Source organism: Cardiocondyla obscurior, linkage group LG03 (genome assembly GCF_019399895.1).
Source record: "Cardiocondyla obscurior isolate alpha-2009 linkage group LG03, Cobs3.1, whole genome shotgun sequence".
Taxonomy (NCBI): domain Eukaryota; kingdom Metazoa; phylum Arthropoda; class Insecta; order Hymenoptera; family Formicidae; genus Cardiocondyla; species Cardiocondyla obscurior.
The window spans coordinates 4,908,122-4,921,627 of record NC_091866.1 but is presented as its reverse complement, the minus strand read 5'-3'; the positions used below and the strand labels follow the sequence as shown (position 1 = coordinate 4,921,627).

The following is a 13,506-nucleotide window of genomic DNA, read 5'->3' as shown; positions in this document are numbered from 1 at the left end:
GCGAGGAAATGCAATTGTGACCGGTTAACACGTATTAATCGTCATTTCGACCCATATTCCGGTTGAAGCTATCTTGAAAGAGGAAACTGCAGGGTGGTGTATCGCGAATATTCATCCTTCTCCCGTCCTTTACCCTCTGCCCTATTCGCCTCCCTCCGCACAGATATTATTGGCATGAAATTGAACCTGTACCATGTCGAATATCTGACCTCGCATCGCTCTGAAAGGCTATCTATCAACCGACAAAGGAGTTCCGCGGTTCTTATCGATAACCCGCGAACGAAGTGTATAGAGAGCGGACGCGGAGAATCAGGGGAGAGGGGAGACGGTTACGGGGGCGGTCGGGATGCGAGAGGGTGCGAGTGTTTGGTAGTGACGGCCTTGTGAGTGCCTCCACTTATAATATATTATGCCGGAATATAAGCGCGACCCCATTCTCCCTTTCGGTACTCCTTGCAACGTTCCGGGGAGGTGGCGAAGCACCTTCGCCGGAAAAGTCACCGTGACCGACAGATGCTCGCGACTCTCCAACATTTATGTCGTATTGCCGTCAATTTATTCGCTGATGATTAATTGTAAACTGAAAGAGGGAAAAAGAAAAGACAGGTAAAGGCTTAAAACATTCTCGCGTAATACGATTTGCATGTGTTTCAAAATTATTTCTCAAAGTTATAGTTAAAAGTATGTTTAAAGAATAATTATAAAAGAAATATAAGAGATAAGAAAATTCATTTATGAAATTTAACGCTTGTAAGTTTGATAATCTTTTTAATAATATCAGTATAATATAAATCGCAAAATTGAATAAAATTTTTTACGTTTTTATTATCGTCGAGTTAAAATAATCGGAAAAAGAAATTTTGTCGTGGAGCTTTTACCTCTCAAAAATCTAAGAGATTTCTTCGTAAGTACGCGATACGAAAATCGTTTCTCCGAAGTGAAAGAACGTATCCATAGCAACGTGAGTCGGATAATATCGTGCGAGCAACTATGACGGTAACTCGAAGGCGTGCACAATATGTCGCTTCGCATCCGAACGCTGAAACTCGACCTCGTGATCCCGCTACGTTCCCAAAAAGGGAAATCCTGTACACCAAGACGAAAACCGTCATTTTCCCTTTCCTTTTTTGGGACACGCAGTATCGCGCACGTGTCTTTTTGAGCTGGAGTGGGTCACGAATTTGCAGCACAATGAAGGAAGCAGGAGACTTAAAATAAAAAAGAAAAAAAGGAGAACGACCGAGATCTTAAAGGGCACGCCGTGCCTCGTATGGAAACGAGCCTCTAACTTAATGCAAAAACGTCCTCTTTATCTAATGCAGTTTCCTCCCGCGGTTCCGTCGGCTTACGATTTTTCTCGCTCTTTCTCCGAACCTCGTGGTCTTTTAAGGAGAAGAAACCGCGAAGGAACCCGTGGTGGTAACGGAACAGACGGATAGATAGACGTAAAGAGATAGGGGATGAGAGAGCGACGACGAAGGGGTGGGTTAACCTCCCTAGTCCGATATAATATCGCGTTACGTACACCTACTGCCCCTTCCTCCTCAGCCTTTGGCTCCACGTTCCCTCCATTCTCGGCCCTCTTTCATATGCAAAACCATCGTCGGCGCTCCATTGTGGCGCATTGTGGGATCGGGAGCCTCGGTCCAGTCTACCACACCTCGTTTATTTCCCGCCATCTCCTCCGCGCCTCTACAGAATCCCTCACCTAACTCTTCACCCCTTCTCATCTTTTACGTTTTATTCGTAGCTTTCTAACGCCGTCACCCACTTATATAGCGCGACTCGTTCTTGAGTTCTTATTTTCTTGACTTTCGACCGCGATGGTTCTCTTTTCGAACGGCGTGTAATATAAATGGATAAATTCGCTAATTAAAACTTTTGCGATTCCCTTCCTAAGAAGGAAGAACCTCCCTCGCGATGCTCCTTGTTGAACAACCTGCTGAAAAAACCATTCCTTTGCCCTGTACACCTTCTTCGACGTCACTTCTGCAATCGAACGCGCTAAAATATTATCTTGTAATTTTTACACTTGATTTTTTTATATTTTGCAAAAAAAAAAAAAAATAATTAAAAAATTCATAATGCAGTAATTTCAACGTGTATAGGTATTCGTACTTGCACAGAAAATATAATTGTTTATTACGTACTATTCGTTCCATTATGGACGTGCACAAAATTTGAGTACCGCGGCCGAGAACACGATAACGGCGGGTTAAATGTTAGATTTTATGGCAGAGCACAACGCTGAACGTCGCGGCGCGGCACGGCACGGCACGGCACGCTCGACGGTACAGCAAAACGCACTCATCCGCATAGCCGCGTGCGCGGAATTCGAACGATTAACCGATTCACGTGACACGCACGTTTCGGACGGAGATTACTTGTTCTAGCGTACTCTCCCCGGGACGTACCGGGTGATACGAGTAAAACGCGTAGGTTTCGTTTGCACCTCGTGTAGGAGAATAAGCTGGAAGCTGAATCCAAACCAAACGAACGAGCGCAAATAAACGTGAATAAATATTGATTGTCAGTGGGCACTTGGATTATGTCATTCTTGTTAAAGCAAGCTGTTCATGGATGCTTGTTTGCACTCGTTTGCTTCGTCTAGATCCGATCTGAGATTACGCGCCTCGAAGTTACGCAATTGATATAATTGAGATTAAGCAATCGCATATTTTGCATTAAATATCCGCTGAGAATTTACAAAGAATTAATAAGAAATTTGTTCTAACGCATAGATATCGAAACCCTCTCGTTAGTTATGCTCATAATTTTTGATATACTTTTTCCTACTTTTAGTTTTGTTAATTTAAATAATAAATAAATTTATTATCATATATGAAAATTGGTACGTATGAACACGATAATGTTGACGAAAGAAGGAAGACTGCGTCTGTCTCTAACCGAGTTGCTAAAATTAATTGCTAAAACCCGATCTATCGTCTTCGATTCTAAACTCTAATATTAAGTTACATATTTCGTTTAAATCTGTCTAAATTAGTGCTTACTGTTAAAAACATGCTCATGCAACCTCGTGTACTCTCCGTTATCATATAATCATGCATCATTGGCATGCCTCTCGCATATAGACAGGAATTCAGTGACACGCTAAGAACAATACGTATCAAGTACGATCTCGTTCGTCGGACTCGGCAATTACTCAGGGCGCATAACACGTCCGAACAATGTGCATCTCAATCCTTTTCCAATGCAGCTTGCACCATATTTCATTTCGCACGAACATTCAAATCTCAAGTGCGTTTTATGCATTGTAAACAGACACATGTACAAATAGAAATTGTGCATTCGTGGACAAGCCGATGTGGATCTGAATGTTTTCGTATTTCGGAGGGGCAGGGCACGGAACGATTTACCATGATGTCTTCGGGAAATTGGTGCAATGACGTACAGTTGTGAATTGTTACGTACGAATCGAAGAACGCGATATATTTTAACGTTATAAGTTGGAATGGAAATTATATGTATTATTCGTATTTCTTCGATATTCGTAAAGTGACAATTTGAGCACTCGAGCGATATACATTTATTATATTTTGTTAGCCGTAATGATAAAAGTTATGAAATTTGATAAAAGTAAGGAGTATCTTTAAAACAGTTACCTAATGTTTGTAATTATTGACTTAATAATTTGTCATTGTTTCATGCCCATTATTCCTGCTTTTAAATATTTTTTGAAACTTTTTGTCTTCAGTTTTTTAAATATTTATAACTATTATCCGAGGCAATAGAATCTATTCTCTTTTTATATAAATTATATCGAAGATAGGAGGTAGGTTCAAATAAAAATTATGCATTTTTTTAAATTATATTAAACAAAATTATTATATGTATTATTAAGGACATTAGTATGGGATACGATTAAATCTCAAGTTCGCCAGGGAGATAAAATTATTATTTAGAATTATTTTAGTTTTACGATGCACTTTTGCATTCATTAATTTTTGGTCAAAATAAAGGTAGATGCTGTTGCCTAGGTTGATTATTGAACTACCTCGGTTTTCCAGCGGATGCGATTAAGCATCGAAGCTTAAATCTAACAAGCGGAAAAGCCGGATACTAGGCCTGTACATCTTCGCTGTAGGCTCGAGCTCGCATTGGTCGACCCACGAGAATCGCTTGGAGCATAGGGCATTCAAGTTGTAAGCAGGGTGCTCGTTGCGCGTTTAATGTTAAATTGATCGCTCTGCCAGATCCTATTTAAGTCGACCGGAAATGAAACTCGTTGTTAGTTTGACGAAAAAACTTGTTAATTATTTTCTCTAGCCGTTTGATTTCTTTAGTTGTGTGATAAAGTCATTTGAGAATGGGGAAAAATATTTTATCAATACCGATGCCCGCGCTACCTTTGACTCTGAATCTAGGTATAAATATAACGATGAAAAAAATTAATGTAATACAAACATTTAATTAGTACAATTAGCACAGTTGATGTAAGAATACGGACTGATTTTTTTCATTAATAGACTCTTCTCTACACCTAATAATTTAGGGAAAAAAAAAGAAACTGTCTCGATGATCCTTATTAGAAAGGAACGTAAACTCCCGCGCGCGGAATTGTCCGACCGTGTTAAAAGAAAGAAGTTGAAACGCGGGCGAGCGCATTGCCGGAAGTAATCGCATTTTCCAACAAGTTATAAACTCTGACAGTGCCAAGTTTAATTAAAACCTACGACGGACGCGCGCACGGCGCCGAAATTTCTTTCCTCGGCGAGAGGTCCCCGCGACACGGGAGAAAGGGAACCCTTGGCTATCGGGAAGTTATCGGTTCAACAAGTGGAGCCGTAAAGCGCTTAATACGCCACATCGGCGATATGTTCTCGCGCGAAATCAATTTCGCTACATATAGCGGTACTGTGTGCCGGCCTTGATCAATCTTCCTTCCATTGCCGGGATCGCGCTATTACCGGAAAGTGTAAAGCGGAACTTACGCAATTACACGCGGCTCTGAACTCTCTACGGGGTGTTCCAAAAAAAATATAAATAACAAATAATTTCGAGCAATTTGTTTTAACACTATCAAAAAGTCCCTAAAAGTCAATTAAATGTATGCAAGATTAAATTGAGATCGATAAAAAATTTTTACAGCAATAACTACTAAATATGTTTATTTGTTAAACATTGTTAATTTTTCCCTGACCATTAATCGACATAGGATTAACCGAGAGAATTATTTAAACATTCGTGTTTCTTGCAAGTTTGTTGAAACAAATTCTAAGTAGTAATAAATATATCTTAATAAATACTCGTGATCTTATCTGAAACGTTCATGGCGAGAAAGCAAAGAAATTATTACGCCAGTAATATTGGACGTGGTCTTTTTGAAAGCATGATTCCATGGAAATAGGGGTGGGCAATGTGCCCGAAAGCCATTGTCAAAAAAAACAATAGCTGCAACGATGGATCGACTTTTTTGTATCTATTCATCCCCTCGCGATTCGAATTCTTTTCAGAGAAAGGACAAAGGTGAAGATCGATCGATCGATCCGAATAAATTCCATCCTAGCTACGCGACGCGTTAATATTGATAACATCGATCTCGATAAACATTTGATCTGTTTTGCGTTTTAAATTGTTCGAGTGTATTAAGGAGAAAATTCTCGTTTAAAACATGAGAAACGCGAATATACGTTTAGCGACGATTTTAACTTCAGCGTCTTACTGTCAGTTGTGACTCGCGACACGTAATCCGGATCGCGAACAAAACAGGAAAAGCTCATTATCACGCGTCTTTAAGTTTAGTAATAACTAGACGCAGCTATCGACTATAATGACGGATAATGATACGTTATATTCTTTCATCTAAAAGCGTCATTAACCATTTCGCGAGTAATTTCGTATGGTAGAGTTTGTTTCTCTCTCTTTCTCTCTCTCTCTCTTTCTCTTTTTTCGATGGGAAATTGTCGGTATTTCTCAGACAAAGTGAACGAAGAGAACGAGACAGAAAGAACGTGAAAAGACTATGAAACTTGGGTTGCTGCGTCGCAGTCAGGCGGTACGTGTATACCGGCTGATAGATGAAAATGGATGTCGTATACAGAGAAATGGGTGGTGATGGTGGCTGCTCTGGCGAGACTGTAGTGGTATATACATATATAATATATATATATATATATATATATATTTCTCTTTTTTTCATAGCTGGCGGTAGTGCAGTTAAATGCAGTGCTGTGAAGTGCAGGCACGCGCGCATATAGGTGGTGCAGTAGTAGTAGTAGTAGTGACAGTAGTAGAGTTAGTAGTAGGTAGTAGTAGATAAGGTAGTAGTCCATTACAGGCGGACACAGGTTAATGGTAAAATAGTTACCCGGGCCTTGACGCTGCCAGAGTGATCTCCGCTCGCGGAGGAGGAAGGACTCACCCGGTATCCACCGAGGTTGTTCACCACGCAGGTGAAGGTAGCGTCTCGACCCTGCGGGATCGTTACGTTCTCCAGCGGGTAAGCGAAGTCTGGCTCTAGCCCCGTCACTGAAACAGCCAACGATTGCTCGTCAATTCAATGCAATTTTCAATCTCCGCTTTATTTCGCTTTGCTATTGAAACTTTCAATAAAGCAAATAATTCTTTAAACGGAATTGCGTGCGTTGTCATTTTCAAAATTTAAAGGCTAGATAAATGTATTAAAATTACGTTGAAATTGTATTAGATAAATTCGAGATTAGAAATAATTGTGGGGATGAGAAAAGAAGTTTAATATTATTATACCTGTAAAGGAGAGCATTGCGTATCGGGTATTTAATATCGCTTAAGCGTATTGCATATTAAGTTGGCCAATTCTCGACAGAGTAAATCGGAAAGTCACAGTAGTTTTGTGAAAATATCCCGAGGCTTTTGTCACTGTGCGCACCGAACACGCGGATATTTTATGTCGTGTTATATATTCATGGAAAAAAACGGGCCTTTGTAGAAAGTTTGACGTTATGGAGCATCCATACAGCTATCTCATAACAGAAACTATCGCGCACTATGCGCGAATGTATAAGTACCGGTAGAATTTTTTTTGTTTTTGCGAAACGCTCAAAAATGATAAACGGGTTAGTGACGAAACTCTCCCAACAATTTTCTCGCATTTCCTGACTATTTATAAATTTGAAAAATAGATCCGATTGAATGTTGCCACACTCTAAATTAATTTCACAAATGTGACAGCACCACATTTGTAAATGTGTATAAAAGATATACTGAAATTTGTTTGAAAGAAAATTTAAAGAATTATTTCTTTATACTCTGTCTACTGTATACACAAATCACTGTTAACATATTCAGTAGCGGTGCTAAATTAATTTGTGGAATTTAAACAGTTTGTTAATAGCATCCTATTGTGTGCTGTATGTATTTCTCGCAGACTAAAACGATTCGAATCGACAACATTTAGCCGGTTTACGATGTAAAAGTAATCAACGTGGAATTAACACCTGTCGCACGTGAAATAGTTTCCCGACGAACTTTATCTCGAAACCTATATTTCGCGAGTAAACGATACAGTGAAATTGCCGGAAATGTCGCTCGTTTTGCGTGAAATAGTATATCTTTTTTTTTTTTTTTTTTAATATTTTCTATCTGCAAGTTCAATCTTTTTATAGTTGTCCCTGGACCGTGTAACATAAAGGTATTTTTCTCTTATTTATAATGAACAAACGTGTTTTATTATCTGTTATTTTATCTAAAATTGAACATTAATTGTATGATATAGGCTATAGATATATTTCGATAAACTTATATTATAGTTCTCGTTGTTGAACGTTAGCTTAAATCTATAAACACGCACGTGATACTTTATTCGCGTGACAATAAAAAAGAATACAACAATTACATTTTGCGCAGTAAGACTCGAAAATTTTTAAACGGCGACGATAGCAAAGGTGATACGCGAAATTGGTAAGCTACGTGATGGAAATCCTATCGGCTATATTTTTTCTCACCGCGGTCGGACAATCGCTGCTATAGCAGGATTTAATATTGGAAACTCAATCCCTGTTACTTTTAACACTTACCTTTGTGAACGAATTTGCACATTTTTATCGTAGCATTCCACGTGCGATTCAATAACTATAGTTTCAATAAATGAAATCTTTCTTGTAAATCGGTATTTCGATCAATATAAAAAATACTACTCTACATAGTTCTTTTTGTTAAAAAAAAAATTAATAAGCTTTATGAGTAACGTGCAAGAGCCTCCTATTTCATTATTACAACATTTTATATTTATTAAAAAGGTATAAAAGTATTTTTAAATTAAAGAAATGTATATCTGTTGACCTCATAATCGTATGCACCCTTTTGAGCGTGATGTTAAATCCTCTTCACATATCATATATTATTTTTAATATATTTTAATACAGCTTTTTTATGTAAAACGCCTGCGGGCTTTGCACGGTATGCAAAAGAAAACCAGAATATTACATCTTGTAATACATCATGGCTATTATGTAATTGCAATTGCTATGCAGAAGAGGCATTTCGAGACAAAGAGAGATTCAATATGATGCTCGTGTCTGGTGAACGATACAAAGAAACTGACTTACGAGGAAAGTTCGCCCATCTCCACCGCGAGAAGAACCTTCGCGTATTGAATTTAAATTCGCGGCTGGCAGCAGCGGTAGCTGCAGTAGTAGTAATAGTGGTAGTAGCTATCATCTAATGTAACTCGGTTATGTGAATTTTATGAGGCCAAATGGAAGGTGGGAGAAACGCGTCTTATGAAAGCCGCTGATCGATTTATCTGACATTTTTGCCGTGACAGACGCGACTAAAAATGCTTTCGCGATCTTCGCGCGTTGAAAATGCACCGACATTTGTACAATGCTACGGTATCTTATGGAAAAATTATCTTTCCTTTATGACATAAGAAACAAAAGGTAATATCAATTTTTAAGCGCGTCGTAGTCAAGAAGCGATAACGTAGAGAATAGCTAATATCGTACTTTACGTCAGTTACTATATTATTTTAAAAGATTAGTCGATTGAAAGTATTACTTCTCAATAATGTCATCAATCGTGTATAATTACAAGTCGCAAATTTACGTTTTTTTTTTTTTAATAATAAAAATAAGATAAAAAAATATAAATTTATTTTGCGCTTTGCATAAAACGATAGCTCGTTACCGAAATGCCAACAGATGTTTGTTTTCACGAGAGTTGAAAACTGGCAAAAGCTCCGTGTGAATAAAATAAAACGCTTTATACCACAGCTACATTTGCAACGCCACCGTTCTGACGCTAATATAATTGGTTACGCAGATACGAGCGTAATTTGTCGCGATTGCAACAGTGTGTGTGGCGCTTTAAAGAAAATAGCTGTTTCTCTTTAGAGAAAGGGTAAATTTTACACTCGTAATATGACGAAGATGTAGAACATATCGCGGCATCCCACGAAGAGCCGAGAATTTTGCCGACGCAATTTTCCAAGGATATTTGAAAAGTAACGTGCATATGTATGCACTAAGTAACTTTGTAAAATATATCGTGCAATTTCCGTTCTTGTTAAGCATGTTGACGATCGAATAAAGTAAAACAAATTGAATTTAGTGCCACGCCGCCGCTGTGTGTTTTAGCTGCAAATCAATCGTTCGCAATTATTTTATGAGAATAATAATTATTATTTGAAATATTAATTATCTCGGGCATCACAGTAATTTATGTGTATTTAAATTTTATAGTTTAACACGTGACTTGTATTGCAATTTCTGTTGTCGCACGTCCTATCGGTAAATGGCAAATCAAATTTCCAATTTATAGATTAATGAAAATTGTTTATAAAACACCCGCGTGTAAGATGTGCAATATGTACGCATTGAATGCAAGACGCAAAAATATTTCGGGTATATTAATAAAATCCTGTATTCTTAAAATATATGTGTTCGAATAGCGAACTAACACTTGGTAATATTTATGTCTTAGAAAATACCCTATTCATTGATTTATTGTACAAGAGAATGCACACACGCGCATACATAAAATAATTAGATTAGCAAAAGGAAACGCCATGCCGAAACGCTTGCACTTTATGCAGAGCAACGGTCTCGCATAAATTGTCCTCGCCTACAAAGGACAGTGTAAAGTAATGCCACTTAATCCATCTACCTTTACAATAAAACCATTGCGCTATCCTACGAAGCGTAGTGCAAAGTCCTGAGCGTGTAATGTTCGTTTATCTTCCATCGCGCATAAAGCAACGACTCGTGGAACCAAATGCAAATTTTTGTTTGCTTTCTGTCATCATTTTTATTGTGCAATTAGAGCGTTTTTCTATAAACTTCCTTGGGTTTGTAGAGACGAGAGATAATTGAGGAAAGTCTGATCAATAATAATATTCTGTATAAAGATTTCTTTTACCTAAAATTATGTGATCTATATCGATTCCTGGGAAACTCGTCATTTCTATTTTGCGATACCCCGGTTCGCTGTATCGATGGCGAAAATGCATCTCACGGAGTTACAAGCTTCCAACTATTCGCGTTGCACTTTCACGAAAGATGCCAAGTATGGAAGACGCGAGGCTAGAAAAATGCAAAAAGTACCAAGTGCATCGTGTAGCATATTCCCACTCAATTAAGAAGTTTCTCAACAAAAATTTCTCCTGTAAACTCGCGTAGAAAGCACATTGCACGCGTTTTCAGCACGTCCGTTGCAAATGTCTTCAACGGTGACGTATCGAAGCGCGTAACAAAAGTGCGCTTTTGGTTCCTACGACTAAAAATGTATTACATTAAATTTAATCCAAGGAAAAAGGGAGGTAATTGACAAATTCAAAATTCACAATTATTTGATACTTTCACGAATTTGCGAGCTTTTTTATTTGTATTATCGATCCGTATCTCGCAATACGTATAGTGTTAAAGATCCGCATCGCGATGCTCTTCCGAATTCATGCCACTGTAAATACAATACTGACATACGAAAATCTTTTGCATGCCAGAAGTTTCATATACCCGACGAGAATGGATGACGTTTGCGCGCGATGCACACATATGCGTCAAAATTGCGCGACGTGACAGATATGAGAGAATGTACAGAATTTATCAGAAGTCTTATTTTCTCCAAGTCGTAAATTTTTATAAAGTTTCATCTTTTACAATTATAGGGTTTTAATTTAAGACATTTAATCCAAAGTATTTAATGTTGCAAACTAAAAAATTAATGATCTCGGTTAATGATAATGACGAGCAGCTTATAAGTTTAACTTTATTGAAGACGTAGTTATTCATTAAGAAATTATAATTAAGGAAAAGCACGTGGCTTTATAAATATATGTATATACTATAGTATAGAATCTCGATTGATCGTGGTTGCGCGATAATCCATAGAGTTAGGTCTACGCTTGTACAATACAAGTAAAAGTTTTGAATGTTGTAACAAATGTATCTTGCTGAATGTGCTGCCATCAAAAAGTTCGGTAACTGGGCGTCGTTGACAAATCGATCGTATGGAGAAACTCGTTCTAAGAAACTTAAATTCAAATCTGAAACTTAATTTCAAGTTCTAAAATTATTTAGCCGAAACATTACAGCTGAATTTTTATAGAATTACATAAAAGATTATCGTAATATGTGTTTTACATATAATGAAATATTTTACATGAAATTCTCAGATTCAATGGATCAAGAAAAAAAAAAAATATAATTCAGTTTTAGTCTAGCCAGCGATGAACAAGTTAATTTTTTTTTCTACAGAATGTGATTTTTAATTAATTAGTTAATTAAATGGAAAATATGTCGCAATTATGTAAATATAAAAGTTTTGTTATTCAAGTATATTTAGCTGCTACGAGGAATAGTTGCACATTTATGTAGAGAAAAATTAGAAACCGGAGTCGACGGCGGGCTTTACCTCGAGCACTTCAACGAGCATTCAGTGCATATGTCGGGAATTTTCCAACTGCGGTCGCTAAACTAGCCATAAATTTGATTTCGCGGTTTAACGTGAATGTACCAAAACAGGCTTCTGTACACATTAGAAAATTTTTACAAAATATATATTATTAGCAAATTTTGCAAGAATTACAGCAAGAGTACAATAGATTTTACTTTTTAATTGAAAAATTAAAAACGCGTAAATTTTTTAATGGTAGATCTTGTGAACGTTTCTACAATTTATATTTTATATTTTTATGTTACATTGTTATCGCAGCTGCAACAACAACTCTGTTGCTGCGCATTGATAAGTCAAACTTTTTTTTTTCCAAGTTAGGTGCATTTTCTTTAATTCGTTACTTTGTTCGGCGTTATATTTCATGTTGTTTCCATTATGTATAACATGGAGGCAAACCTAAAATTACCACGTTCTATTTCTACGAGGTTAAAGCAGTATCTCAAGCACTTTTACGACAGGGAAAAGAATTGTGTGGCGAATCGACTGAGTTTATAGCGACCGTAATACTAACGTCGAATATCATGACGCACAGTATCTTGTCGTAATACAGGCCAAATTTTGTTTAACACGTTCGATTATAACTTCTGATCGAATAACTTCTTACGTATTGCGCGCAGAGTACTTTGATAAAATTATTGTTTGCATATTTTTTTTATTTCTGCTTATTTCCAATACCAAATGCATATTTTACAATTTTTATTTCTTGCCGAGGTTTTGCCTTCTAGTGTCACTTATCTTATTCGCGACAAATTTCTCAAAAAGAGCTCTCCCCCTTTCTCTCTCTACGTCAGATTTGTGTGTATGTGTCAATGTGGAAGCGGAATTTTAAGTCGAATCTTTCAGTAAGTTTTTTTTTTATCTTAGACATTTTATCTTATTTGCGTAGCTCCTGTATATATCCGACTAGCTAGGTGCGAAAAGAAAGGGTTGCTTCTTGAATTTATCTTGCGGAGTGGTGACATAGGAAGTTAATATCTAGAATATCACAGTGCGATTGTCGGTGGCGTGGCTACATACAAGCGCGAGTCGAGGAAAACGGCAACCGGCGCCGTCATCTCGCTGCCACATTGCCCGCTGAATTTTACGAGGGTATTTACATGAGCGCAATATTTTATGGGGCACTTAATGCCAGGTCACGTTCTGTCCCTCACTGCCGGGGCGGTCGCCTATGAATCAAAGTGCGCTTTAAAGATTTCTTTCTCATCCCGCGACGCGGCGGATAAGGAACTCGCTCGGGCTCGTACCTCGTACGGAATATCTTACGTGGCATCTACCTATCTAAGGAGCCTCTTCTTTCCCTCTCTATTTGTCTGTCTTTATGTCTCTTTTTCTTTTTTTTTATCTCTTTCTTTATTTCTGTTATGTGTCTCTCAAACCAATGAATAATCTTCGCCTCTCGCGATGCCATCAGAACTTCTTCGTATTGGTAAGAGAAGCGGAATCGCAAAGCGTGAACGACAGAATTCTTTACGCAGCTCTCATGTCGACGTTGATATTATCATTCATTCGAAAACACCCTTCTATTTTTTATCTAAAACGTCGTGATAGAATATAACTTTATCGGAGATCAAGTATACGATCACCATAAATTATAGTAACGTCCTTTTTTTTTTT

The 13,506-nt window shown here is 37.5% G+C and overlaps 1 protein-coding gene and 1 long non-coding RNA gene across 6 annotated transcripts in view; one reads left to right on the top strand and one right to left on the bottom strand.

The window, feature by feature from the left end:
• Positions 1-13,506, bottom strand: part of LOC139101392 (lachesin) — a 111,876-nt gene that overhangs the window by 22,440 nt on the left and 75,930 nt on the right. Inside the window, exon 3 of one of the 2 annotated variants that reach the window (XM_070654498.1) lies at positions 6,383-6,489. In XM_070654498.1, the coding sequence (XP_070510599.1) occupies positions 6,383-6,489 (107 nt within the window). Of the gene's footprint in view, positions 1-6,328; positions 6,490-13,506 lie in introns of both variants that reach the window. The other variant, XM_070654497.1, reaches the window with a different exon arrangement.
• The window catches only part of LOC139101394 (uncharacterized), a 99,347-nt gene that overhangs the window by 54,612 nt on the left and 31,229 nt on the right, over positions 1-13,506 (top strand). The gene's annotated exons all lie outside the window — the stretch shown is intronic.